At 57.3% G+C, this 26,134-nt stretch overlaps 1 protein-coding gene and 1 long non-coding RNA gene across 2 annotated transcripts in view; one reads left to right on the forward strand and one right to left on the reverse strand.

The window, feature by feature from the left end:
* The window catches only part of SLX9 (SLX9 ribosome biogenesis factor), a 36,025-nt gene extending 22,863 nt beyond the window's left edge, over positions 1–13,162 (reverse strand). Inside the window, exons 1-2 of the mRNA XM_042955992.1 lie at positions 13,013–13,162; positions 7,150–7,258 (exon numbers count right to left, since the gene is read on the reverse strand). Coding sequence (XP_042811926.1) covers positions 7,150–7,258; positions 13,013–13,150 — 247 coding nt within the window. The 5' untranslated portion in view covers positions 13,151–13,162. The remainder of the gene's footprint in view (positions 1–7,149; positions 7,259–13,012) is intronic.
* Positions 13,163–17,389: 4,227 nt separating this feature from the next.
* LOC122198515 lies at positions 17,390–25,522 on the forward strand. Its single transcript, XR_006193025.1, has 3 exons — positions 17,390–17,639; positions 19,207–19,520; positions 25,492–25,522. It is a non-coding gene; the product is annotated as an uncharacterized LOC122198515 (long non-coding RNA).
* The last annotated feature ends 612 nt before the right edge of the window (positions 25,523–26,134 follow it).

Genomic DNA, 26,134 nt, shown 5'->3' on the forward strand with positions numbered 1-26,134 from the left:
GCTCTACAATCAGAGCTCTGCAAGGATGAACTCACAGGGCCCCCAGCAGCCCCTCTTGCAGATGAGGGAGCCAGTCACAGACGGCCTCCAGCCACCAGCGAGAAAGCGGCAGGCAGGATGTGACCCGGCAGACTGGCTCCTGACCACCTGCCAAGACAGCAGAGGGAGTTTCTGAAGCACGTGCTGCCCGGGACAAACACTCCGGCGCTACAGACGGCTCACTAGACGAAAACCACCAACACCGACCTGAGGCCGTGCGGAAACGCTCCTGGGCAGGGCCGGCCGTGGGCCACAGCAGGCCAACCCCGCAGCACGCCCCCCGCACGCCCACCCACGAGAACGCCAGGCTAAGGGGACAGCAATCCACAGCTCCCCGAGTGGAAGAGCTCAGCCCCCCAATCCCCCAGGACGACAAAGAGCATCCGACACGGGCGGGTCCTCACTCCTTCCACAGGAAGCAGCTCGGTGCCGGTCGGGGTGGGACGAGTACAGAGCTATCGAGGGTCCCAGGCAAGTGCAGGCACCGCCCCTCACCAGTGCCGTGTGCAAGCGCCCCCGGGGCTTGCGGCTGACCCAGACTAGACCCGGGCCCTCAGCCAGCAGGCACACCAAGGCCCTGCAGCGTGGCTCCTCCTCGTGGCCTGGCTGTGGAGTGGGGTGTGGCCCCTCGGTCCTGGTCCTCTTTCCCACGGACAGGCGGGACCTCGGACCTCAGTCCTGCAGGGTGGCTGCCCGGTTCACTGCAACGGTCCCCCTTCGTTGTGCTGGGGGTGGACACAGCTGCGCACGGACTTACCTGAGTCTACCCCGAGCCAAGCCAGAGACCGCTCACGGGAGGGTGGAGGGGCTCCTTGCTCAGAGGGGCTGTGACCATCCTCGGAGCCCTGGACCCGGTGAGAGTTGTGACCAGCGGGGCCTATACCCTGCCGCGGCTCACGCTGACCCGTGGAGCCCAGGCATGCCGGGGGTGTCCCACGTGGGCTGGGCAGACCTGCTGGCATTTGGATCACCAGTGCTGGGCAACATCGGGGGGAAGGGCTAGGCTGAGGCTCTGAGAGAGGGACCCCAAGAGAAGGCCTGGAGCTGGGCAGGGAGAACCCTGGCAGGAGGGACGCTCCAGCCTCCCAGGGTCTGGCCGGGGCCTGCCCGCTGCTCACTGAGCCCGTGCCTGGCGGGCTTCGGCGTTCAGCAGACGCTCACCACACTACGCCTACCCTGCTCTGGCCCAGCAGAGACACCTCCAAGCACCAGGCCCCCCACCTGCACGGATCTCAGCCCCCACGGCGCTCAGGGTGGGTGGGACGGGCACGGAGGCTCTCGCTGCTCGGCCTGACACAGCCGCGTTCCCCAAGCACAGGAGCTGGATGGGCGGAGGACGAGCTGCGGCCACTCTGGGGTGCTGCTGTGCCCCCCACTCCTCGGCACCTCATCCCTCTCAGCACACGCTGCGCACACAAGTCCTCGCACAGCCAGGCCACGCCCCCCACGGGCATCAGCCAGGTCCTCCCGTGGCTGGCCTCCCACGAAGAGCCCGTCCAGAGACGGGAAGAAGGTACCAGAAATGAAGCGGCTTTGGCTTGTCCCAAAGTGCGGAGGAAGGACAAAGTACACCCACGCTCCTCCTCCCAAATCCCTGACGACAGAGGGAGCAGGAAGCAGGCCCCGCGCCCCAAGGCCTCGCACCCAGGCCCTCTCAAGACCATCCGGGGAGGGCCCTTCCAGGCCACCTCCTTGACCTCGCCCTTCCCTGCTTCCTGTCGTTAAAAAGAACAGGCTGGAGGCAGACGGAGGCGAGAACAGCCGACAGGGGGGCCCTTCCTGCCCCACCCCGTGAGACTGCGGGCCAGCCACCCTCCAGCAGCCAGCAGGCCCAGAGCAGAAGACCGTGCCTCCCAGTCGTCCGCCTGCTCCGTGCACAGACCTTCGGGCCCTGCAGGTCAGGACGCCCCTGAAGGCAGGGGGCGCGCTCCCTGGGGTGGGTGGAGGCGCTCCCGCCCAGGGCCTACACCCCCAACAAGGAACCAAAGAAACGCCTAGGCGACGGCAAAGGGGCTCACAGCCAGCAGCCTGCAGCCACCGCCAGCGGGCGGACAGCGTGCACCGCCTACTGAAGAGCTCCGGGTGCCTCCACTGTGGGCTTCAAGACGGCACGAAGGCCACGAGGGAACCAGACACCCCCTCAGCCAAAGCAGCCCCCAGGCGGCCACCAGCAAGGCCCCCACGTTCCTGGCCTGGGCCCAGGCCCAGAGAGCAAGAACCCCCTCTCCTTGCACGTTTCACATTCGAGGTGGTGCGGGGAGAAGCCATGAAACTTTCTGGGTGGGTTTTGTCACACCCTCCCTCACACTAGAGAAGGAGGGAAAAGTCTTCGGAGGGGAAGCTTTACAAACTCCCTGAAGACGGAGCCTGGAAAGCCCTGGGAATCCGTGCTGGGCGCTCCTCGCCCCTCGGCAGGACCGGCCTCTCGGAATCCGGAATCCGGAATCCGGGCTTGGCCTGAAAAGAGACGCAGCTCTGCCGCCCTCTGCTGAACAGGCTTCACGCCTGCACCTGCTCCCAACTGAAAGCCAAGGTCACAGCACTGCAGCCACGGAGCCAGAAGACGAAGAGGACGGGCACACGTGCTCCGTGTGGGCTTCCCCTGCTCCGGGGGTCCCCGCAGCAACGTCCCTCCACCGCAGCCCGGGGCCGGCCTGGTCCCAGCGCCACCTCCCTACCCTCTCCCGCCACAGACTCGTCAGCCCCCAGAGTGCCTCCTGGCAGCCTGCGCGCCGGCCCAGCGTGTCCACCGTGCTCGGCAGTGATGCTGACATTCTCCCCTCCCACAGCCCTGGCCAGGCCCATCCTCCTCCAGGCCTGCCCCAGCCTGCCTGCCTCGCTGGGCTTGAGTCCCGGGGCCGGCACTGCCCGGCTCAGGCCCCGGACCGAGTACTGGCCCGACACCCTGGGTGCTTGTGTGAGAACACACTGCACTTGTCTCCTGCGACTCTGCAGCACAGAGAACGACACAGCTAGAAACAGGAAGGGCACAGGGTGTCTCGTGCCAGGGAAGGACGCGGGAGCTGGACGCTCACCCCAGACCTGCCCTGGGCCCTCCAAGATGGATGCAGAGGAGCTTCGAAGCCACTTCACGCCCAGACCCACGAGCCCACAGACCCCGACCCCCAGGGCAGAGCCGAGTTCCACCGGGGATGGGGGATGGGGGATGGGGGATGAGGGGGGGGGGGCGCCGTCTGCAGCAGGAACTAGGGGTGGCCTCTGGCTCTACACCACATCCTCCTGCCCCCACGGGGCGCCACAGGGGCCACAGGCCACCACACAGAGTCCAGGGGGTCCCCCACAGGGAGCTCAGCACCCCTGCCTGGAATGGAAGGTGGGCCCAAGGAGGGACAGACTCGGCTCCCCGGCCAGCAAGGCTCCCAAAAGCTCCACGTACAAACAGGAAAGACGCCACCAGCAAAGCACCCACGGGGCCAAACAGGCCCCTTAGTGTGAGCACAAGTCCGCACAAGGGGAGGAGGAGCACGGGTGTGCATGTGGGGCAGGGGGGGCCACAGGCGTGCACGTGGTGGGGACGTACAACAGGCATCTGTCCGCGCCAGGGGACGGACCTACAAGCAGGCCAGGGCTCCTCCCCGAGCAGGCTCGGCCGCCTCCGGACCACACACCCCTGCACGGGGTGGCCTCATGGCCAGAGGCAGACAGCAGTTCTATTTGTGACTCAGCTCAGGGTGAGGGCTCGTGGGAGAGACGCGTCTGCGCTAATCCAGGCCGGCAGACACCCTCGGCCTCACGACCCAGCAGGTGACTGAGCCGCAGCTGAGTCCTCAGATGCCACCTTCCACAGGGCCCGCACCTGCCCCGGGCCAGCAGCCCCAGCTCACACCCGGGGAGCCACGCGGCCCGTCGCCTCCCCGTGGGACCCAGGGCACCGGCCGGAGGGGAGGCGAGGTGACCCGGGCCAAGGTGGAAGAGCCGCTGGCAAAGAGGGAGGCGCGGCGGGGAGAGGCTGGAACACTGCCACCTGTCGCCAGAGGCGGCCGGACACCGCGGGCCAGCAGGGAGGAGCTGTGCCTTCTGCAGCGTTGAGCCGGGCACGGACTGAAACCAAGCGGGGTGTCAAACGCCTCCCGCCTGCTAACCCACCCTCACCAAAACAGGCCAAACAGGACAAAAACAGCACTACGTGTCCCGTGTGCAGATAAGCAACCGAGGCCCAGAGCAGACCCAGTGCCCCCGCTGAGAGCTGCCAGCTCTCCAGGCTCCGGAGCCCACGCTCCGAACCCTCAGCAGCCCCGCCCCAGGCTACCTGCCCACCTCAGGGTCCCCAGGACCCCTGCCTCCCCCTGAGGCCCTCACGGCTCTGCCCAACACACCCCATGCTTTGAGCTCCACACCCACGGTCCAGGCCCTCTCCTGCTGTAAATGTTTAATTTTCTGTATGATTTTAGGACATCTTGATATCCTAAAAATACACCTTTCTGGCTGGGGGCTAGCCAATTCCCATCTTCAGCCTCCTAACCACGCTGGCGCGTCTGCCCACGTGGCCCTGGGTGCTGTGTCCCCGTCTCCAGGACCTGAGAGTATAACACAATCCTAACCACGCTGGTGCGTCCATCCATGTGGCCCTGGGTGCTGTGTCCCCCTCTCCAGGACCTGATAGTACAGCACAATCTTTCCTGAGCTGCTCTCATCTCTTCTTGTGACCACAACTGACTGCCCAGCTCAGAAAGAAAACAAAGTACTTTCCTTCCTTCTCTCCTCCCCTCCTCCTGGCCACCTCCCTTATGGTTTTCAGGTCCCCATCACCCAGACTTCTAGTGTTCCCTTTGCTGAAAGTAACATCTTGCTCTTTCTGGGTGGCTGTGCTCCCTGAGCAGCCGATGCCACCTACGGTGGTCTGGAATGTTCTAAAAAGCCCTCCGACTCAGTGCAAAGGCAAGAGGTAACCGAGTTCTGTCTGCTGAGCAGAAGACTTGCTCAGTGAGTGCAAGGTCCCAGATCTGCCGGCAGGTCAGCTAACACACCAAGGTGCTGCCGTGGCAGGGGCTCCCACGGAGGCCCCCACAGGACTGCAGTGGCTGCTAGGACCCAATCAGGAGATGGCAGGGACTTGGCCATATATAGCCAGTAACCGGGAGGACCAGTCTGGGATCCAGGATCTTCAAGAGGAGACCAGAAAAGACGGGAGGGGCTTCTGAGCTCCTATAATGGCCAAGCGGGAGCCACTGGGCTACTGGCCGGTATGCACTGGAGAGTGACGAAAACCACGTTCAACAGGGCTGGGTGGGGTCCCAGGGCCGCTGGTGCTGGCTGCGGATACCCCTAAGGAGGGAACTCAGCCTCAGCCGGTCTCCCATGCAGGAGAGGCGGGGAGGGGAGGGAGGAGAGAAGTGGGGAGAGGGGAGCGGACCGTGTCCTGCAGGGAACCGGGCCAGCAGTGCCAGAGGGAGGCCCTGCCGTCACCCCACTCCCAGGTGGGGCCACATCATCTGAGCTCAGCAAAGGGAGAGTCCAGCCCCTACACTGTCACACCCCCCCACCCTGCACCATCCGTGAAGGGGACAAGGTGCACCGGCCCCTCAGACACGGGAGCGCTGCCTGGCCAGCACGGCTAACGGAGCCCCACGCAACTCCTAGGCAGGCCGCGGGGCACACCTGCCCAGCAAATGCCACGCTCACCTGACAGACCAAGTGAACAGATGCTCCAAAATCCAGCAGCCAACGATGCGGATCATCAGGGTCCCGTGCCGGTCTACACCTGCACTAACGCTCCGTCCCCACTACTCCCTCTGAACCTTCAGGGCACAGGCGTACAGACGGCTTCTCCCACTCTCTGCCCTGGGTCTCCACCTGGGGCCGGCCCCTCACAGAGACCCCGCTACAGGCAGGCCGGGAGCAGGCGCAGGACTCGGGGTCCCAGCGCCCAGACAGCCCGGCTGACCTCTCCCCCGCAGCGCCCACCTCTCAGGGAGGTAGGAATCTGTGTGCCCCGCGCTTCGGTGGACACGGCTCCCACTGAGACGTCGGTCAGCTGCCACAGGAGCAAAAGCCACACATTCCACGGCTACTTTTCGCCACACCTCTGGGTGGAAGGGAGACGTCAAAGGGCCACGGCAAGTGGCAAGAGCCTGGCGCTCATCAGACAGCAGATCTGTCCGGGCTCGGTCACTCCAGGCTGAGCCTCTGCTACCTTGGGCTGCGCACAGCCACAGCTATGCAGCCACAAACACGACACTCGCTCACAAGGACCACCGTGTGGAGCAAACGAGAAGGTGAGAGCGTGGGCCAAGCAGCCCCGTCCCCCGCCTGGCCGCCCGCCCACTCGGCAGAGCGCTCGGCCGGTGCAGGGAGAGACCCGGTGCCCCAAGAGGCAGGCGGCACGCCGGCCCAGCCCATACGACCAAACAGGCAGAGCCCATCCCAGGGCAGAAGACCAACAGCTTCACGACCACTGGGGGAGGTGGGACAGGGTGGAGGAGAGGCCACAGGGTGGCATGCGGGGGAAGACATCTGTCAGCTCTGGAGGAGTAACTTCAATGTAAAAAAACTCCTGAAGACGGGGCACCTGGGTGGCTCAGCCAGTTAAGCATCCGACGTCTGACCTTGGCTCGAATCATGATTTCACGGTTCCGGAGTTCGAGCTCCACGATGACAGCGTGGAGCCTGCTTGGGATCCTCTCTCTCTCCCTCTCTTTCCGCCCCTCCCCTGCTTGCGCTCTCTCTCTCAAAAGTAAACAAACATTAAAAAAAAAGTTTTAGGGGCGCCTGGGTGGCTCAGTCGGTTGAGCGTCCGACTTCAGCTCGGGTCATGATTTCGCAGCTAGTGAGTTCAAGCCCCACGTCGGGCTCTGTGCTGACAGCTCAGAGCCTGGAGCCTGTTTCGGATTCTGTGTCTCCCTCTCTCTCTGTCCCAACCCACTCGCATTCTGTCTCTGTCTCTCTCAAAAATAAATAAACATTAAAAAAAAAAAAGTTTAAAAATAAAAAAATTTAAAAAATTTTTTTAATAAAAAATAATAAACACATAAATAAAGAAACAAGCAACGTATAGGTTAACCTGAAATTTGCCCCAGCCCACACGTGAGCACATTAAACCCAGCCTGGCACGGTGCTACAAACACCCAGACCTTAGCCGCACATTCTCACCTCTCCTGATGGAAGCAACGCTCCTCGTGTCTGGGTCCAGCTTCTGCACCAAGGCACTGGGGTCTATCTTGGTCCCGGCAAAAACATCAGTGTTCACGAAAGCCCATTCCTAAGAAGGAAAGAAGACGTGAGACTTCCCTGTGGCTCCAGAATGCAAACGTAAGGCCGGACACAAAGCAGGGGGAGCCCTCAAGGCTGGGCCAGCTCCTGCTCAGAGGGCCTGGGGAGGTAACCCTTGCCCCCCCACCGAAGCTGAGCCCGGGGGCCAGTGGGGGCTCAGACCCTGGGGCCCTAAGGCAGCACGTCTTCCCGCCCCCCTCAAACCACCAAGTGGGCTTGGCTCTTGGCGTGCAGACCGTCTCAGACCAGACTCGGGACTGGCAGCGACTAGAAACACGAGCTCCACGTTCAGAAGCACCGGGACAGGAAGCAGATTCCCTTCCGAACCTGCGCCACCTCGTTCTTCCACAGCACTCTCCCCCGTTTCACAGCCACTGCTCCCCCTCAATCGTCTCCCCCCAGGTCAGCTTCCGACACACGATCAGCCCCACACGGAGACTTCAAAACCCTCCCGGTCACTGCCAGTCACACGCTGCTGAGCCCACCTCCCAGGCCCACCTGACTCATTTCGGGTCCCAGCTCCAGGACAGGGACCCCAGAGGGACTGGAGCACTGACCCCCAGGGGAGTCACAGACCAAGACAGGACTGGGGTGAGGCAGAAACTGGCCCAAGGTGTGGGCTTGGCCTGCAGCCCGGAGCTCGCACAGAACACCTGCGAGAGAAGCCCAGACTCGCTCCTCGGGAGTTCTCAGGGTGGGAGGGAAAGTCGGTAAATAAGAGACAGAAAACTCACAGGGGCAATGCTGGAGCCTAGGGGCGGCTGGGAGCACCAAGCAGGGAAGGCCAGCGCGGCAGAGTCCTCCCGCCAAGGAGGAGCCACAGGAGACCAGGGGCAGGGTGCACGCCGGGCCGCCCACGTTAGTGTGCACACGGCCAATCCCCGCTTCTTTCTGCACAGCCATTCAGACCCCGTTCACAGCGGTACTCCACATCCAACTGCTTCAAGGTTTCAGAACTCAACACGACAGGTGTCGATGCTGCGTTGTTCAGACGTCTTCGGAGGACCACAGTGTCGTTACGTGGCTAGGAACTAGGAGTCTACCTACTCCGTGTTGGAGCTCAACAGCTATCCCCTTCGTTCTACAAGTTCCATCAGTTGCTTCTCTCTTCTCGTCTGCCTAGTCTCAACGTTTTCTTTCCTCACTTCTCTTACTTCTACACTTTGAACGTACCTATTTCACAGTCTCCATCTGATAATTCCACTTTCTGCCCTCACGGCATCTAATTCTGATGCCGACTCTCACTCACGGTGGGCTGTTTCCCTCGAACTCTGGCTGTGTCCTGAGCTCAGGAGGATTTTGCCCACCGTGAGAATCCCACCTGGCCTGGCCGGCACAGGGATTAAGAGCCAGGGTTATATGGAACCTCTGCCAGATGGGCAGGGAGAGGGGTGTGGCAGGCTGTCTCCCAAAAACCATTTAACTGAAGAAAACTAAAAATCTCATCAAGAACGGAAAGAATCTATTGGGGCGCCCGGGTGGCTCAGTGACTTAGGCATCCAGCTCTTGATTTCGGCTCAGGTCATGATCTCAGGATCGTGGGATCGAGCCCCATGTCAGGCTCTGTGCTGAGCATGGAGTCTGCCTGTGATTCTCTCTCCCTCTCTCTACCCCGCCTCCCCCCATACCCCCCATCCTGCTCTCTCTCAAAATAAATAAACATTAAAAAAAAAAAAGGGAACAGAATCTATGGCTTAAGAGCTATGCCCTGTTATCCACCCCCACCTTACAGAAACTCCCTTGGGAGCTCTACTCCTGGCTCCCCAGCTCCCAGCTGCCAACGATCCCCCCACCTTGTGCCACAGGCACTAGTCCAAGAAGGTGAGCCAGACGGTGGGGATCCCTTCTCCCGCCCTGCCCCCACCTGTTGGACAGAAGCACCACCTGAGGCAGGGAAGGCTGGGAACAGCAATCCTCACCCCTCATCCCAGCTTCTCTAGGCCACAGGTACTAACAAGCCAAGAAGATGACGAGGGGCCGCCCCCCGGCGCCCACTTGTAGACAGGGGTGTCAACAGGGAGAAGCTGAGGCTGTCCCTGCCCCCCTCCTCGTGTGGGCACAGAGGTCCTGCCAGAGGCGGGACTTTATCTGGAATGGACTGTGGGGACTCACAAGTCTAGGGAGTCGTTGAAAACGCTGGCGATCCAGGCAGACGGTGGGGGTGTCCGTAGCTCCAAAACACCAGCAGCAACAAGGTAAGTACACAGCAGCGCAAGCGGAAGTTCAGCAGAGGCCACATCAGAAAGAGAGGCAAGCGCCCTGTGGGCAACGGTCAACGCTGGAGGCCCAGGCTGCCCCTCAAGGGCAATCAGAACCGTATGGGGCACACGAGAAAGTGCTCCCCAAACCAAACACAACACGGGGCAGAGGCCGACCGGCACAGGGGCCTAGGCGCAGCCTCCGAGCAGACACTGGCTCGGCAACAAGCCGCTGTGGCCCAGGGGCAACTCCCAGCGGCAGCAGCTGGAGGCTGCACGAAGCTCAAGGCTGTGCGGGGCCAGGAGTATCACAGCGAGTCTCCAAGCTGCTAGTCCCTGCTGGGAAGCGGGGCTTCCAAAATGTAAACTCCCTGAACTGTGACCGCAGCCCAGAGCCACACGCGTACATCCAGTGGTAAGAAGCAAACACCTAATGGGACACGGGGGCTCAAGCACAATCTTGGACCAGTAAGCGGCTCAGACAAACCCACCTGGTCAGGCTAAAAGATAAAAACAAAAGAGCATAAGCAGGGAGATGAGAGGCTGCACGCAGACCTCACATAGTCCAGAGCCAGGCCAATAAACAAGTAAAACGACCAGGCAACACCCCCCTCCCCCCCTCCCCGCCCAGTGCTAGGATACTTCACTACGAAGATTAATAAAGGGAGTTGGGACCAGCAGGGGGAGCTGCAGCCCTACTCAAGGTCAACTTGCAGGTCCAATGGGAAGAGACAGACTTGACCTTAGACCTTGCAGGTGGATAGCCTCTCCTATCCCAGCTGGAGGAAGAAAGGATTTCCGTACCCCCACGCCGCCCCCACCACAACTCAGCCAACAAGAAGCGAAAGGAAGCAGAGAAAAAGAACAGAGCCCTACGAAAGGAAATACGAAAGAAGAAGCCTTACAGAAAGATGAAGACAAACAGCCTCGCAGGAAAACGAATGGTCTTAGAGCACCATACTCATGCCTACGGGTGTCCCCGGTAAGTACCAGAGAGACAGAGAGGCAGAAAAATATCCAAAGAAATAATAGCTGAAAACTTGCTGAATCTGAGCAAAACACTAACTGATACGTGCAAGAAGCTCAAAGACTCCAAGTAGGATAAAGAAACTCCACACAGAGTAAGTACAAAGAGAACTACACTGAGACAGGTCAGAGTCACGTTTACAGGCAACGAGAACCACCCCCGACCTACAGGGAACCCCAATACGACGGACAGCTGACCTCACACACAATGGAGACCAGAACATGTGGGATCACATTTCAATGTGCGGAAAGACGAAAGTCAGCCAAGAATCTTACATCCAGCAAAACCATCTTTCAAAAATGAACGTAAAATAAAGAGAATCCCACATAAACCGAAGCCGAGACCATCTGTCGCTAGCGGACCTGCCTTCTGAGAAACGTTAAGGAAGTGTTTTAGGCTGAAAAGGAATGTTACCAGACAACAATCCAAAACAAAACAAGAAGCCTGTTAAAGGTAAACATATAGCTAATTACAAAAGATAACCGTAAGAACCTAAGGTCGGGTTGTAACACGTACAGACACAGCCTGCAGAACAGGAGCAGCACAGCAAGGGGATGAGAGGGAGGCAGTTACACAGCATGAAGGTCCTACCTTTCTCTGCACCGAAAACAGAAACACCCATAACATAAGCCCCACATCAATTGCTAAAGGACATGAAGCGCAAAGGTTCTTTTCGTGACCAAACTCTGCTTAACCCCCCCCAGTCCCCATGCAGTCTTGTCTGCGGTGCTCCGCGAGCCCCTCAGTTGACTTTTCACAATACCAAAAGCACGAGCAACAAAAGAAAAGAAGCTGGACCTTGTAAAAAATGAAAACTTGTGCTTCCAAGGATAATACCAAAAAAGAAAATAAAAAAAGACACCACCTCACAGAACTAGAAAAAAGTATATGCAAAGCACATACATCTGGTAGGTGTTTAGCATCCAGAATATAGAAAGAACTCTCGCAACTCAACAACGAAACACACAATTTCAAAATGGGCAAAGGACTTGAACAGACATTTCTCCAAAAAAAGATCTACAAATAGACAACAAGCTCATGAAAAGATGATCAACGTTATCGGCCCTTAGGGAAATGCAAGTCAAAGCCATGAAATACCACCTCGCGTCCATCAGAATGGCCGTCATCAAAAGCATAGCCAATAACAAGTATTGGTAAGGATTCAGAGGAAGTGAAACCCTCATGTTACTGAAGACAATGTAAAACGGGGCAGCCACTGTGTTAAACACAAAGTTCCATACGACCCAGCAATTCCACTCCCAATGTCCACGGCAGTATCGTCCACGATGGCCCCAAATTAGAAACCACCTTTCCACCAACTCGGGAACGATGAAGATAACGTGGTGTGGCGGAGTAGCAACCATACAATGGGGTGTTTTCACCCATAAGAATGAAACATAAACACACTGCTCTAGAAATAAGGACGAGCCTCAGAAAAAACTACCTGAAAGAAGCCAGACACACAAGGCCACAGCCGGTACTACACCATATACGAAAAGTCAGCGCGGTCAAACCTGCACACAACGGATGCCACCCGCAGCGGCCGCTCAGGAGTCCAGACTCAGCCAGGGCAGGGCCACATTCTCCTCCCCGACACTGGCCCTGGGAGCCAGCATTCACGTGTCAACCGCGCTCAGGAGCCCCGTGGACACCCACGCACACAAAACGGATTTTGGACACAAACAGCTAGCCGCAGGCAAACAGGAAGTGGACTCGTCGTAGCCAGAATGATGGATAGTAAGGATTTCTAGGGGCGACTGGGGGGCTCCGTCGGTCCAGCCTGAGACTTCGGCGCAGGTCAGGAGGTCACGGTTCCAGTTGGGAGCCCCGCATGGGGCTCTGTGCTGACAATGCAGAGCCTGCTTGAGAGTCTCTCTCTGCCCCTCCCCCACTTGCGCTTTTTCTCTCTCTCAAAAATAAACTTAAAATAAATACACAAACATTAAAAAAATAAGTACAGGGTTTCTTTTTGGGGTGATGAAAATGTTCTGAAATGTGTAGGGACCACCGAACTACGTTGTGAACCTAACACTAAAGAAGGCCCACTGAACGGGACACTTCACAGGAGCGAGTTTTAGGACACGTGAACGACACGGTGTTATTCCAACACGGTGTTCGTAAGGGCCAGACCGCGTGTTAAAACGGCAGCTCCGTCCTCAGCAGCTGAGCGTCCCTGGTCGGAACGGAGGTCAGGGCCGTAGGGAAGAGCAAACCAGGCTGTCCGCGCTCGCATTCCGCTCCCCGGGGCCCCGCCAGCCCCCCACTTCCAGGCGGCGGGCTAAGCGCGTGCACGCGCCCGCGGGCCCGCCCACGTTACAACACGTGGTCGGCCGGCCCACCACCACCGGCAGGAGGAAGCGCCGAGGCGAGCCGGCCAGAACCCGGACGAACCCCGAAAACATCACTGAGCGAGGGAGCGGGCCGCGCAGGGCCGGGTACGATGGGCGTGCCCGCCGCAGGGTCCCCTCGGACCTCGGTGCTCAGCCACACCGCCCCGGGGTCCGCGGAGGCCACTCACCTTCGCCCCGACTCCTCCGGCCGAAGCCTGAGCGGGGGCCGCCTCCCGGGCCGGGGGCGCGGGGCCGGGCGCCGCCGGCCCCGCAGGCCTCACCGCCGCCTGGTGCACCCGGGCCCGCAGCCCCCTCACTTTCCCCATGCTCCCGCGACACCCCCGGCCGGCCGGAAACCGTCTGCGCGCGCCGCACCGCCGGCCGGAAGCTGGTCCCGCGCGCCCCCGACCGGGCGGAAACCGGAGCCGGGAGGCGGGGATCCGCGCTCTCCCCGCCGGCGCCGCGCATGCGCCCGGGGCAGGTGTGGGCATTCGCGGGAATCCAGGCGGCCTCGCTAGCACCTGGGAGAATGATGGGTACCGCCGGGTCGGGGACCAAGCACGTTGAAAATACACGAGTGTGTTGGGATGCCTGACTCAGCCTGTTCAGTGTGGGACTCTTGCTTTCTGCTCAGGTCATGATCTCCCGGTTTGTGGGATCAAGCCCCAGGCTTTGTACTGACAGCTGCTTGGGATTCTCTCTCCCTCTCTCTGCCCACGCTCTCAAAAATAAGTAAATAAACATTAAAAAAAAATACATGAGTGTGTTTGCTACACAGCCCTTGTGCCCTCCAAAAGCACCGTGGGAGCAAAACAAGAGTCAGGACAGGGCGAGGGGAGGGAGGGGGGACTAAAGTGGGGAACTGAGAGGGAATATGGTTGAATCTAAGGGCACCCCAACAACCCTTGATTGATCTAGTCCATTTGTCTTAATTAACTTTGATTAGCTTAATTAAGTTAATTAACTCTAATTGAACATTTATTTCGTGTTCACCTTTTTCTACATGGTTTCATTTACTCCCCAGAACGATTCCTTGAGACTGGTGTAACTTGACCATTTAAATGGTAAAGCGATGCCAGATCGCAGGCTGGGAAGCTCCGGGACCAGGACCTGAGTGAGTCCTGCTCTTCTGACAGGCGCCTTCTGCTTTCTGAGCTCAGGGGCTCCCACGTATCCAACCCAGATGGTGCATTCAGGAAAACAACCTCTGGGTGGGTGTGACGCCCATCCTCAAGGAGCCCACTGTGCTGTTGGAGACAGAAAGCCGGCGAATCTAGAGCAAAGTATAGCACAAACCAGGATATGGATGGGGCCACACAGGAGTCCAGACTCAGCCAGAGCAGCGGCCACACTCTGTCTCCCCCCTTCTTCCCCCCCAACACTGAAAAGGTCCTGGGTGCTCGCACTCACCACTCAACCCTGTCCAGGAGCCCGGTGGAAATCCATCCACACGAAATGGATTTCGGAGAGGATTCTGCTGTAGGCAAAGCTAGGTGCCATTTCTCAGGAAGGACACAGAGGTACTCACCCAGCGGGGGTTGGACACATGACCACATGGGCCGCTTAAGGCCAAGATGACAGGATCTGTGATTTACTCAAGGCCACATAACCAGCTGGAATTCATATCCACTTATATATTCCAGGCTTTACTGAGGATATGATGCTCTAGAAAAGGCAAAACCGTGGCAAGTGGACACGCCCTACTTGGATTGATAGCAGGTCCCGTTCAGGGTGGTCTCTGGCCACGCCATGCAGGAGCCAACCTATCCAGTTCCAGAACATTCCAACAGTGAATGAGGCCATTTGTAGATGAAGAAGGCACCTCAGAGACATCAGACCAGAACACACAGGGGTGACTTCATAGTACGGACCCAGTCTGAAGCCACAGAGAAATGTGTCACTGGAAGAAACCCCAGAAGCCCTTCCCAGGCTTAGCATTCCCCACTCTGTAAAAGCCGTCCTGCTATTACCTGCCCGGTGGCCAGCGTGGATGTCTGACCAGCATCTGCCAGACCAGGCTGGTCTAAAGGAGAACCCAGCTTCCTTTAGCTAGAACCTCTTGCCCGGCTGTGAACAGCACTGGTTGTACTTCTGGATGCAGTGGGTGTCAGTCAGCCCCACAGATGGCTTTCTAGAATGTGGAGAAGGTGGCACCCACAACCCAGTCCACACCCATCCAGCAGCACCTACGACTTCTTTCAGAGGGTGTCACGAGAGAAGCCTTGTTCTCTGGTGCCGTGCCACAGGTCCACAGCTGTGCCATGATATAATATGAGAATGCAGAGGTGATTACTGAGGTCATGCGAATGCAAAGATGAGCTCATTGATAAGAGGGCATCGGCACAGGTGAAACTCAGCGGGCACCCGGAGGATCGTGCCGCTTGGCAGTCCGTGCAGGGAGGGAGGGAACGTTGCAGCAGGAGCTCCCTTCTAAGGGTTCCGGCATTGATGACCCAATCACTAACCCACTGGTATCCTCTACATCCAACCCGCCTCCTCTCCTGAGCCGTTGGGAGGCAGGGAGGCCAAGGTTTGGCTCCCGGCTCCAGGGACGCGGTCCCTTGCCTAACCCAGTGGTGATCTTAGCACCCGGCCAGCTCAAGGCCTGAGGGACAGGTTCAATTTTAGGGTTTGCTTTTTGCCTCTTCTGTGCAATGCAAGCTTTCTCGATAAAGGGAAAACAAAGTCCAACAAAATGAATCAGTTGGGAGTCGTTGAGAGTCCTGGGGCCCCTTCTCTCTCCATCTGTCCCATGGTCCCTCTGGATGCCCTCGTCCTATTCGTGCTTTCCACACCCTATCCTGCTATCCTGACGTTGCCATCTGCAGCTGGATCTCTCCATCTCACCTGAAAATGTAGTGAAAATCTCAAAACCGGATTCTTGCTTCTGATCCCAATCTGTCCCTGCCCCAGCAGTATATCTGCCTTCCAACGAACGCTACCCACGCAGCTGCCCGAGCCAAAAAGCGAGGTGTCATCTTCTCTGGCTCCCCCTCTCCCTGCCACATTCAACCCAACAGCCCCCTTCTCTCTACCCCAAGTCCCCCACCCCCACCCCGGGGCTCCTGCCTCTAGCCCTGCTCTCCGTCTCTGCTTGCAGCACCCCTACCTCCCCAGAGGGGCCCCCAGGCCGCGACCTCCGCTCCAAGGCCACCCTGGCCCGCCCTCCCCGCCGCTCCGCCCTTCCCACGGCTCAGCCGCGTCTCCGCCCGCCCCCTCCCTGCGGGACCCGGAGTCTCTGCTTTCTCGCCGACTCGTTCTTTCGTCGCGTGAGGGCGCTCGCGGGGCGTCGGACAGAGCGGAGCTGGGCTGGCCGCCGGGCGCAGACGCGGGGCTGCGGGGACGCGCTTCCCCAGGACCCGCCCTTGGGCAGCGGCCTCAAGACCTCGGGGCGCCGGGGTCGGTGGGGGGGGGGGCCCTCGGGAGGTGCAGGCGGCCCCGCCGCTCTTCGGTGTCCCCCGGGCCCTCGCGGAGGGACTTCCTGGCGAAGCAGCCGGTTTCCCAGACCCCCGGAAGCTGCGCTGAGAGCGGCCCCTTGCAGCTTGGCGCGCGCAGTCACGGCCCTGGGACATGGACTCCTAACCCTGCCCTCGCCACGTGCCCAGGGTCAGGACGTCCTTCCTGGGGTGGTCACGGGGGTGGCCACCAGCCTCCCGGCGGCAGCGCCCCGCCCCGCCAACCAGGTCCTCCAGCTCCTCTCCCCGTGCACTCGGCTCCCTTCAGCCCTGCCTGGCCGGATTGGGGAGGGGGGTGTCTCAGGATGCTGGGGCCTCACTCAGAAAAGGAAGATCCGGGTCGCACGCACCTAGGGAGGTGGCCAGGCATCGGAGCGACTTAGGCAAGGTAGGCACTGATGTGGAGAACAAAGGCTAAAGAAGAAAATTAAACTTCCTTATAACTTCGAGCCATTGACAAGTACTTGGGACGGGCAGAGTGACCTCCCTCTGGGAGTTTAGATGCCTCTATGTTAATTCTTTGCTGGGGTAAAAGGCAACCTTAGTTTGACATTAGCCCAACCTCCAGGATCCTGTAAAAACCCCTTGGAAACTTCCTTTATCTCTAACACACACACACACACACACACACACACACACACACACACACACACACACCTGCCAAAGGTATAGGTTAGCCGTCTTCCTCCAAGCATATGGCCCCTGGTATACATCTGAAGGGTCTCCCGAGTAAGGTTTTACTAGACAGTAAATGACCTTTTCCTAACAGCAGCAAGCCCCTCAAGGTCCTGAAACCTTGCTTCCAAATCCGTAGAGACTACCCTGTCCCTGACCCCCTCCCAACTTGAAAGTATATGATCAGTCACCCCTCACAGCCCCAGTGCAGCTCTTCCTGCCCACAGGTCCTGTCCCCGTGCTTTAAAAAAAACTACCTTTTTTGCACCGAAGACACCTCAAGAATTCTTCCTTGACCCCAACATTTTCTTTTTTTTTTTTAATGTTTTCTTTATTTTTGAGAGCGCGCATGAGTGGAGGAGGGGCAGAGAGAAGGGGACAGAGGATCTGAAGCTGGCTCTGCGCCGACAGCAGGGGGCCCAACGTGGGGCTTGAACTCACGACCCACGAGATCATGACCTGAGCCGAAGTCAGACACTCAACAACTGAGCCACCCAGGCGACCCCCCGACAGTTTCGCATCAGGAACGTCTGAGCCTGTTTACCCATCTCTGCAATGGGGCTGCCAGCGTAGGCTTCTTGAGGAGACCGGCAGAGCCCCAGGAAGCACCTGCCCGCAGCGCACTCCGTAGATTCCAGTGGCCCATAGAAGATAGGCGGCAAACACGTCCTGCTTCTCAGCTCAGGTTGGGGCGTGGGGACTCTTGGTGTCGGGGGTGGGCTTGGCAGGGGCAAAACCCTGCGTCTGACCCCAGCCCTTCCTGCCCGACCTGGGTGCTTGGGGTGACGGGCTGAGAGGGCAGCTCCCTTTCCCTCTCCTCCATCTTCGGGACCCTTCCTAGCATCGGGGACTAGCATGGGACACCCCGCTACAGGCGGGCGGCTGAGACGTACCCCGCTCTGCGCACGGTGGGCTGGATCCACCGGCTACAAATTGGAAGACTAAGGCAGGCTCTGAGTCCCGCCGTCCTCTGCCCGGCCCGGTTCCCCGAGAGGCCCTTCCTGGAGACCCAGGGGGCACGGCCGGAGGGTGGCTGCGTCAGGGCGATGGGGGTCACGTCGGCACTCGTGCACAGCTGCCCCTCGGTCGTACTGCCCGACAGAGGTGACTCGGTCCTGGCGACCCTGGCCCCAGGCGGGTGGGCACCTGACACGCTGGGCGGAGAGCAGAGAGCTGGGTTCGTGGTGGCCTCCACCCCGTGACCTTTGGCTTTGCTTCAGGGACTTCTGGAGTTAAAATGGCCGGTTTGAATCTCTGCGGGGCCGTTTGTCGTCTGAGCATCTCCATAACCAGACGAATTTCCGGGAGTGGGGCACTGGCGCCTCCTCTTGGCTCCTGGACGGCGCGGCAGGTCCCCGACCTGGGCGCCTGTGGGCGCAGCTTCCCGGGGTGGGAACCGCGCCCAGGAACGCCACAGGAAGCTCAAACAGGCTGGGGCCGTGGAGTTCCCGAATTTGGAAACTCTTTGGGCAAAAATGTGTCCGACTCACTGCGTGATGCCGGGGTCGAGTGCAGGAAGTGGTGACGGAGGGGGCGGGAGGAAGAGGCCCAGGGAAGGCGCGATTTCCAGGCCCGCTCTGCTCTGCTCTGCTCTGCCCCGAGGGGAAGCAGTGCTGCCTGGGCCCTCCGGGGGCGGCCCCAGGGCCCTGCACCCCAAACCCTCCAGCTCGGGTTCTGGCTTCTCCTTCCACCCTCTCTCCTCCCCCCTCCCCGGCCTAGGCAACCGCTAGGTTCTCTGCCTTTGTTTCACGGTCTGAGTAACGTAATTTATAGTTAATAGTCTTTTCTGGTTGTAAAATTAATACGTGGCTGTTGTAAACAATTTAGAAAATAGAGAAAACTATTTTAAACAGTTAAAATCCCTTTGATCCCCTTGCCCAGAGGTGCCTCCTGCCACCTTTTCCCGCCGCTTTCTGGGTCTTGCCTTTTTTGACTTGAAATTTTTATTGTTGCTCAAGTGCGGAAAGGGTTAGGTCTCCCTGGTGCCCATGCAGCACACAGCCTAGGGGCTCCGCCCGGCCCGGCCTGCAGCCCATGTGACCTTCAGCGGGCAATTCCCCTTGGGGATGGGGTCACACCTGGGTCAGGGCCAGTGTTCCCTCCCCCTGCTCCACCTCACTGTCACCCCACTCAGTCAGCTCCTGGGTGCCTTGCCAGAATGACATCTCCCTCTCTCCTACTGTCTGTCATTCATCAGCCCCCAGTGGGCTGGGCACCTGGCCCTGACACCTGCCCTGCCCCCGTCTTTCCAGGCTCTTCTGAGAGCTTCAGGTACTTCATCTCAGCGTCCCGAGAGGCGGACCCTTCACCCCCACTGTACAGATAGAAAAGACACCTTTCAGGAACCGGGCGACGGCCATGCAGCCACCAGCCCCGCGGGGACCCGGGACTGCAGCCCAGGCTTCCCAGAGCCCAGGCATGTGGGCCACCACTGCTCCCCTGCCCGGCGGCCTCCAGAAGCAAGACTGACCCGGGGGCCCCACGAGGGAGAGGTGCCGCTATTCCCTTGAGGGACAGAACAGGAAGGAGGAAGAAGACTGCTCCCCAGCCTGCAAGGTCTCCCCAGGTGAAGAAGGGTGAGATCTTTCCGGACAGGTCCTTCTGGGCTCTCGACTGGGGCCCACAACCAAAGGGGAGGGACGGGAAGCAGGTGGACAGAAATGGAGCACTTCATTGGAGTGCTCCCAATGGAGACTGGGAAAGAGGCTCCCAGCCCCAGCCGGATGCCCGCAAGGGTGATGTGGACCCAGGTGGGGCAGGCACACGATGGATCACCACCTCTGGGGTGTGGGGGGAGTTGGGGAGCCACTTGAGATGCCTCATTCTCCCCTGTGGAAGAGGAGGAAACTGGAAACCGGTGGGAGAGGCCAGGGGAGAAGCTTTCTTCGGAGAGGAAAAAGGCCCCTAGGGTTCACTTCAGCTTCAGGTGCTCCCGGTTCTGTCCCCCACCCCCCCCCCCAGCTCTGATGTTCTCGTCAGCCTCCTCCCCAGCACCAAGTGCCTTCTGGGTGCAGGCCTGGTGGGGGCCTGAGGCTCAGAGTCCGGTCTGGGCTGTGTCCCCTGCTGATGATCAGACCACCACAGTGTGTGTTAGTGGGTCACGCAGGCCCCACCCCAGGCCAGGATCCGGATCCAGCAGGCTGGGCGCGGACCAGTGGGTCTGCATTCCTGACAGGCACCCAGCCGAGCACCTAGGCCGGGATTTCCAGGTCCTGGGTGTAGTCCCTCCTCTCCCACACACTGTCCTCTGTCCCCAGAGAGTCACTGGTCTAGAGCAGGGTTCTGCCTGTTTTTGGGTGCAGCTAAGCTCATTTACATACAGATGGTCTGTGGCTGCTCGGGTGCCACAGGGGTCGAGCTTCTGCTGCAGCCGTGCGACCAGCAAAGCCAAAGTCATGCAGGACCTGCTCCTCGGTCACCTTCTCAGGGCCAGGCGCTGTTCTGTGTCCCCACTGGCCTGGAACTCACCCAGGGATGTAAGGCCAGTGATCACTGTCCTCGCTGGCCAGCAAGGGGCCTAGGGCCAGAAGGGGCCGCTTGTCACCCAGCCACACAGCTAGGCAGCCACCGGGTCCTTGTCCCTCACCTCTACACGACTGACACGACACATTTGTGGGGGAGACGGCATTCGGGCTGGACCCTTTAGGATGGGAAATGCAGGGGCAGGTAGGGAGGGCTTCAGAACTGACCATTCAGGAGAGATAACACAGGTGAGTTCAGGGATGAGACAGGTCATTACATTTGGCTAACGCATGAAGCCCTGGTGGCGGAGGGAAATGGCAGCTTTCTGGTATGCCGTGCCCGGGTGGCTCAGTCAGTTGAGCCTTCGTGGTTCATGAGTTCAAGCCCCGCGTTGGGTTCTGCACTGACAGTGCGGAGCCTGCTTGGGATTCTCTCTCTCTCTCTCTCTCTCTCTCTCTCCCCAAAATAAATAAATAAGCTTTTAGAAAAAAATAAAAGAAAGTGAGCCTGCTAGAAACCTTCCCAGGGAGCCTGGCTGGAAAGAGTGTGAGAAAGTTTCTCACATGTTCCTCCAAAATCTCAGCCTGCCCTGAAAGCCACCTTCTGGGGCAGGGCAGGGCCAGGTGCTGCCATGCCCAGTGGCCCTGGAGGCCTCGGTGGCCGTGCCTTCCTCTGTATCCTTCCTTCATGCTCTCAACATTCGGGGAAGCCAGGTTCTCATTTGCACTGCATTTCCAGGAGGAAATGGAGGAAAGAATTTAATTCCTATCTATTACATGCAAAGAAACCAATGCAGAAAAAGCAAATTGTTTCCCCCCAGGTTCAAAAGTTAAAAGGTAGAAGCAGAAAATTCAACAAGAAAAAAATTGAGATATAGACACTCCCCTCAAAAAAACCCACCAAAAACCAAACAAACAACAACAACAACAACAACAAAAAAAAAAAACTTGCTATAATTGTATTGGAAGCTCCATATCGCTGGGAACTTGTCTCTGTCATCTTTTTATGATTTGCTACTTTACGTTTATTGGGCACATGCTGTGTGTGCCTGGCCCTTTGTGGGATGCTTTCACATGTCTTCATTTGTCCTCACAATGAAGGGAAGGGGTGAGGGAAACTGAGACCCAGAGAAGGAAAGGGATTGAGTGTCAAGAGACTACTACCACTCCCAGTGGCTTGTCTGTTGGACCCCAAGTGAAAACTGCTCTCTTAGCTCAGCATCCATGCCCCCAAACTAGGCCCCTGGGGCAAGAGGAGCTTAGAAGGCAATCATGAAAACTGAGTCAATTAACATAGGGTCAGAAGGTGCAAAGTTGCTTTGACAAAGGCAGCACAGACTTTCGGTGAGCACACGCTACTAAAGATGTCCACAACTGGCTATATTTGGCATTGGTAGAAACCATAAACTGAACAGGAAATGGCAATTTGATAAGCATCATAAGGAGAGGAATGACCCTGGGACCTGGGTTAGGGCTAGGTGGCCCCTTTGACCTACTGGAGCCCCATGGGTCAGCCTGGTATTCGTAGCGAAAGGAGAAATTAGATTCTAGGGGCCTGGGAAGGCATTATGGCCTGTTGTGGTGATGAGGATGTTAGCTCCTCACACCCCTGCCCATCCCTCACATCTCTGTAGAACAATAAACAGTTTCATTTTTCATCCAGGCTCAGTACTTTTATTATTCTAACCACGTAAATGTGCACTGCTGAGCCAAGTGGACATTCTAGAATTACATCTTCTTCTTTATGCAACTTTCTGGTTTTCCCCCAGAGTTGATCATTGCTTAACTTTTTCTGGCTCAATTTCCTTTGAATTTAGAGCCAAACTCTTCTGCCCTCCAACAGGTTTTCGGCGTCAAGCCTGTTGGTTAATCTTTCTGTTCTGATGAGTGTTGAGCAGCCCCCTCAAGCTGTCCTTCCTTTAGGTGAGTTAGGAAACCAGGAATGCTTCCCCATGGAGGGAAGCTTGACATGAAGGTAGTAGTTGGGTGGTAAGTGGGGATGAGGGTACCTAGGCCAGCATTCAGGACAGTAGGTGGCTAGAAATGACTCTAACCTCTCAAATATCTTCCCTACTTTCTATGCTCACCTGGCTGCCCCAGCACCTATGTGGCCTGGATTACAGTAAGCATCTCCATTGCCCTGGCAGAATGGCTTTTTGCCCGTTTGTAAGGATCTGTGGGAGATCCAGTGAGAGAACTATCTGGAGCACTTACGAGGGCAAACACTGTTTTCCGCTCTGTTCTTCTCACCCCCACTGGAGCGTGCTTGCCTCCAGCCTCTGCAGCTGTCTCTGCTGGCTCCTCCACCCCCTGCCTCTCCCACAAAAGGAGCAACAGCTGAATCAACATTGCAGAAGGAAGTTACTGGTGGGAAGAAATTAAAAAGAAAACAAAAACAAGGATGGGGGAAAGGTCAGGAAAAGGCAAGAGCTGGGCCAGAAGGAAGTTAGCAAAGGAGTGCAAGATAGGGGGGTGTGAGCTGGGAAAGAGTCGTCACAATCATGCTGTTGACCCGAATGCCATCATGACACCCTCTCGAGGGCCAAGCTTGCTTTCTGCCTTTTGAGTGCCGGGCGGTTCTTTCTCTGGTGCCTCCTCTGATGGGTGGGCCCCAGTTCTCACATCTTGCTCATCACACCCACACAGCATCGTGGGCTGTGGTGCCTGAGCCTCCAACCTTCTCCCAGCATCAGCTAAAATGCTGCAGCCCTGCCTGGGATTCACCATAAAAGGAGCCCGGAACCCTTTGCCTCACATTCTCCATCAATAAAACGTTTCTTAATCTTCGAACTCTCACAAAGGAGCCCCCTCTGGTCCTCTTGGTGCTGTGTGTCGTGCGGATGCTGCTGGGTGGGAAGTGGGGCTGGGGGTGCCCAGGCCAGTAAGGGGATGGAAACATCCTTCCTCTCATCTCTCCCTCCTTTCTACATCACTTGACTGTCCCCTGCCCCCAACCCCATGCCGGGACCACTTTGGCAGATCCCTACTCGTTCTGCCTTATACCACTGTGATGTGCTTGTCCCTGAACTGGACCGTGTCATTCTGGAGGGCACAGGCTGTGTGCTCAGTGTTAGGCCAGCCACCACGACCTCAAAGAGCACCTGAGGAGATAAAGTTGACTTACTGGAAGGTTTGGTGAAAGTGACTGCAAATGGAATGTATTGGCTGACTTAGGGGAGAAAATTATTCCCAGAATTCTGTTGTCTCATCCCTGGCCTCAGCTTTTTCCGAAATACAAAGCCTCGTCTTCTCTCTTGTGCTCGTGCCCCGCAAAGGCCTCCAGAGTTTGGGTCATCATGTCCTTGGTTTCACATTGTTATTCTTTTTTTTTTTTTTTTTAATGTTTATTTCTGAAAGAGAGAGACAGAGGGCAAGTGGGGGAGGGGCGGAGAGAGGGAGACACAGAATCCGAAACAGGCTCCGGGCTGTCGGCACAGAGCCCGATGCGGGACTTGAACTCCCGACCCGAGCTGAAGTCAGACGCTTAACCGACCGAGCCACCCGGGTGCCCCTTACACTGTTATTCCTGAATGGAGAAACTCCTTCACACGAACCCCAGGACTCCCCGTCTGCCGCTTTCCTGCCAGAGCCGCTGGCACCAGGCCCTGCTCTCAAATGCTCTGTGGTGCTGGAGACTGGACACGCCATGGTTTATGTAGCCACTTCCCTGTCACCAGATGTAATTCAATTACATTTTATACCGATTGTGTCCCCATAAAGACACGAATACCTTGTAGTCCCGGTTGTGGCTGTCAGGAAAGGGTGCTTCTGAGACGAGCAAATGGTGTGTACGTTATACATGTAAATACGTCGTGCCATTGCCTCTCATTACCTCACCATCTTTAATCGGTCTTTGCAAATTTGCCCTTGTGGGAAATAGTATCTTGTTATCTTCGCAGTGCCCGCTGAGTCTCTGTTTTGCTGGCTTTCTGTACCTCCCCCTGGCTTTCTTCGCTTCGCGTAATGCTTGGGATTCGTTCATGTCATTGAATTTCTTTTTTTTTTTCTTTTTTTAATTTGAAAGAGACAGAGCATGAATGGGGGAGAGGAGCAAAGAGAGAGGAAGAGAGAGAATCTTAACCAGGCTCCACACCCAGTGCAGAGCCCGACGCAGGGCCCCATCTCACAATGCTGGGATCATGACCTGAGCCAAAATCAAGGACTGGTTGCTCAACCGACTGAGCCACCCAGGCGCCCCATGTCGTTGAATTTCTAACATGTGCATCGAATACCATAAATTTCCCTCGAGGCACTGCTGTACCTATATTCTGTGGATATAATATGTGGTATTTCATTTGATTCCATTCAAAGTATTTTCTAATTTTTTTGAAAAAAAATTTTTTTAACGTTTATTTATTATTGAGAGACAGAGAGAGACAGAGCATGACTGGGGGAGGGGCAGAGAGAGAGGGAGACACAGAATCTGAAGCAGGCTCCAGGCTCCGAGCTGTCAGCACAGAGCTCGACATGGGGCTCGAACTCACAAACTGCGAGACCATGACCTGAGCCAAAGTCGGACGCTTAACCGACTGAGCCACCCGGGTGCCCCAAAATATTTTCTAATTTACCTTGAGGCTTCCATTTCACCCACAGATTACTCAGGAGTCTGTTGTTTCTGGGCACCTGGGAGACTCAGTCAGTAAGCATCCAACTCTTGATTTCAGCTCAGGTCATGATCACAGGGTCATGGGATTGACCCCATGTTGGGCTCCATGCTGGGCGTGGAACCTGCTTGGGATTCTCTCTCTCTCCCTCTGCCCCTCTCTCCAACTTGTGTTCTCCCTCTTAAAAAGAAAAGAAAAAGAAGTGTGTTATTTCTTCGGAGATTTTTCTAAATCTTTCTGTTGCTTATTTTCTGGTTTAATTCCAGTACAGCTAGAGAACATACTGGGCACGATTTCACTTCTCTTCAATGTGTTCACATCTATCTTATGGCCCAGGAGACAGTTCTCCTGGGTGAATATGACACACATACATCCGCGACTGCTGGCTGGAATGTCTTCGGTCCTAACTGCTGATGGTGTTCTCAGATCTGTGTGCTCGCTGCACTTATCTGCCTTTTTTTTTTTTTTGTAGGCTTCACACCCATCGTGGAGCCCAATGCAGGGCTTGAACTCGCAACCCTAAGATCAAGACCTGAGCTGAGGTCAAATGCTGGATGCTTCACTGACTGAGCCACCCAGGCGCCCCTGTCTGCTTTCTATAACTGAGCGCTGAGAGGGGCATTGAAGGCTCCAGCTGTAAGTGGGCGTTCACCCCTTTCCTCTCAGCTCTCTAACGTTTCTTTGTGTGTTGTGAGCCCTGGTGTTAGATGTGTGCCTGTTTACAATCCTTACATCTCACTGGGTTGACCCTTTATCGTTAAGTAAAGCCCCACCGCACAACTGGTGGTTTTCACTGCTGTGACGTCTACTTTGCTCGACAGGCACATAGTCCTTCCCGTTTTCTTCCGATTCGCATTTCCATGGTACAGCTCCCCCTCCCTTCTTCTCTCCCCACCCGCACCATCACACTCAGAGTGCGTTTCTTACAGCCGGAAGAGCTGGGACGTGTTTCAGAAACCCTATCTGCTGCTGTTGGCCTTGCCATCATTATATTTAGGCCATTTACGCTTAATGTAATTATTGGAATGTTTGGATTTGGATCTATTGTTTAAATCTTTGTTTTCTGTTCTCTTTGTTTTCCACTTTCCTTTCCTTCTCCTGCTTTCTTTTGGATC

This window comes from Panthera leo, chromosome C2 (genome assembly GCF_018350215.1).
Source record: "Panthera leo isolate Ple1 chromosome C2, P.leo_Ple1_pat1.1, whole genome shotgun sequence".
In the NCBI taxonomy this organism is placed as follows: domain Eukaryota; kingdom Metazoa; phylum Chordata; class Mammalia; order Carnivora; family Felidae; genus Panthera; species Panthera leo.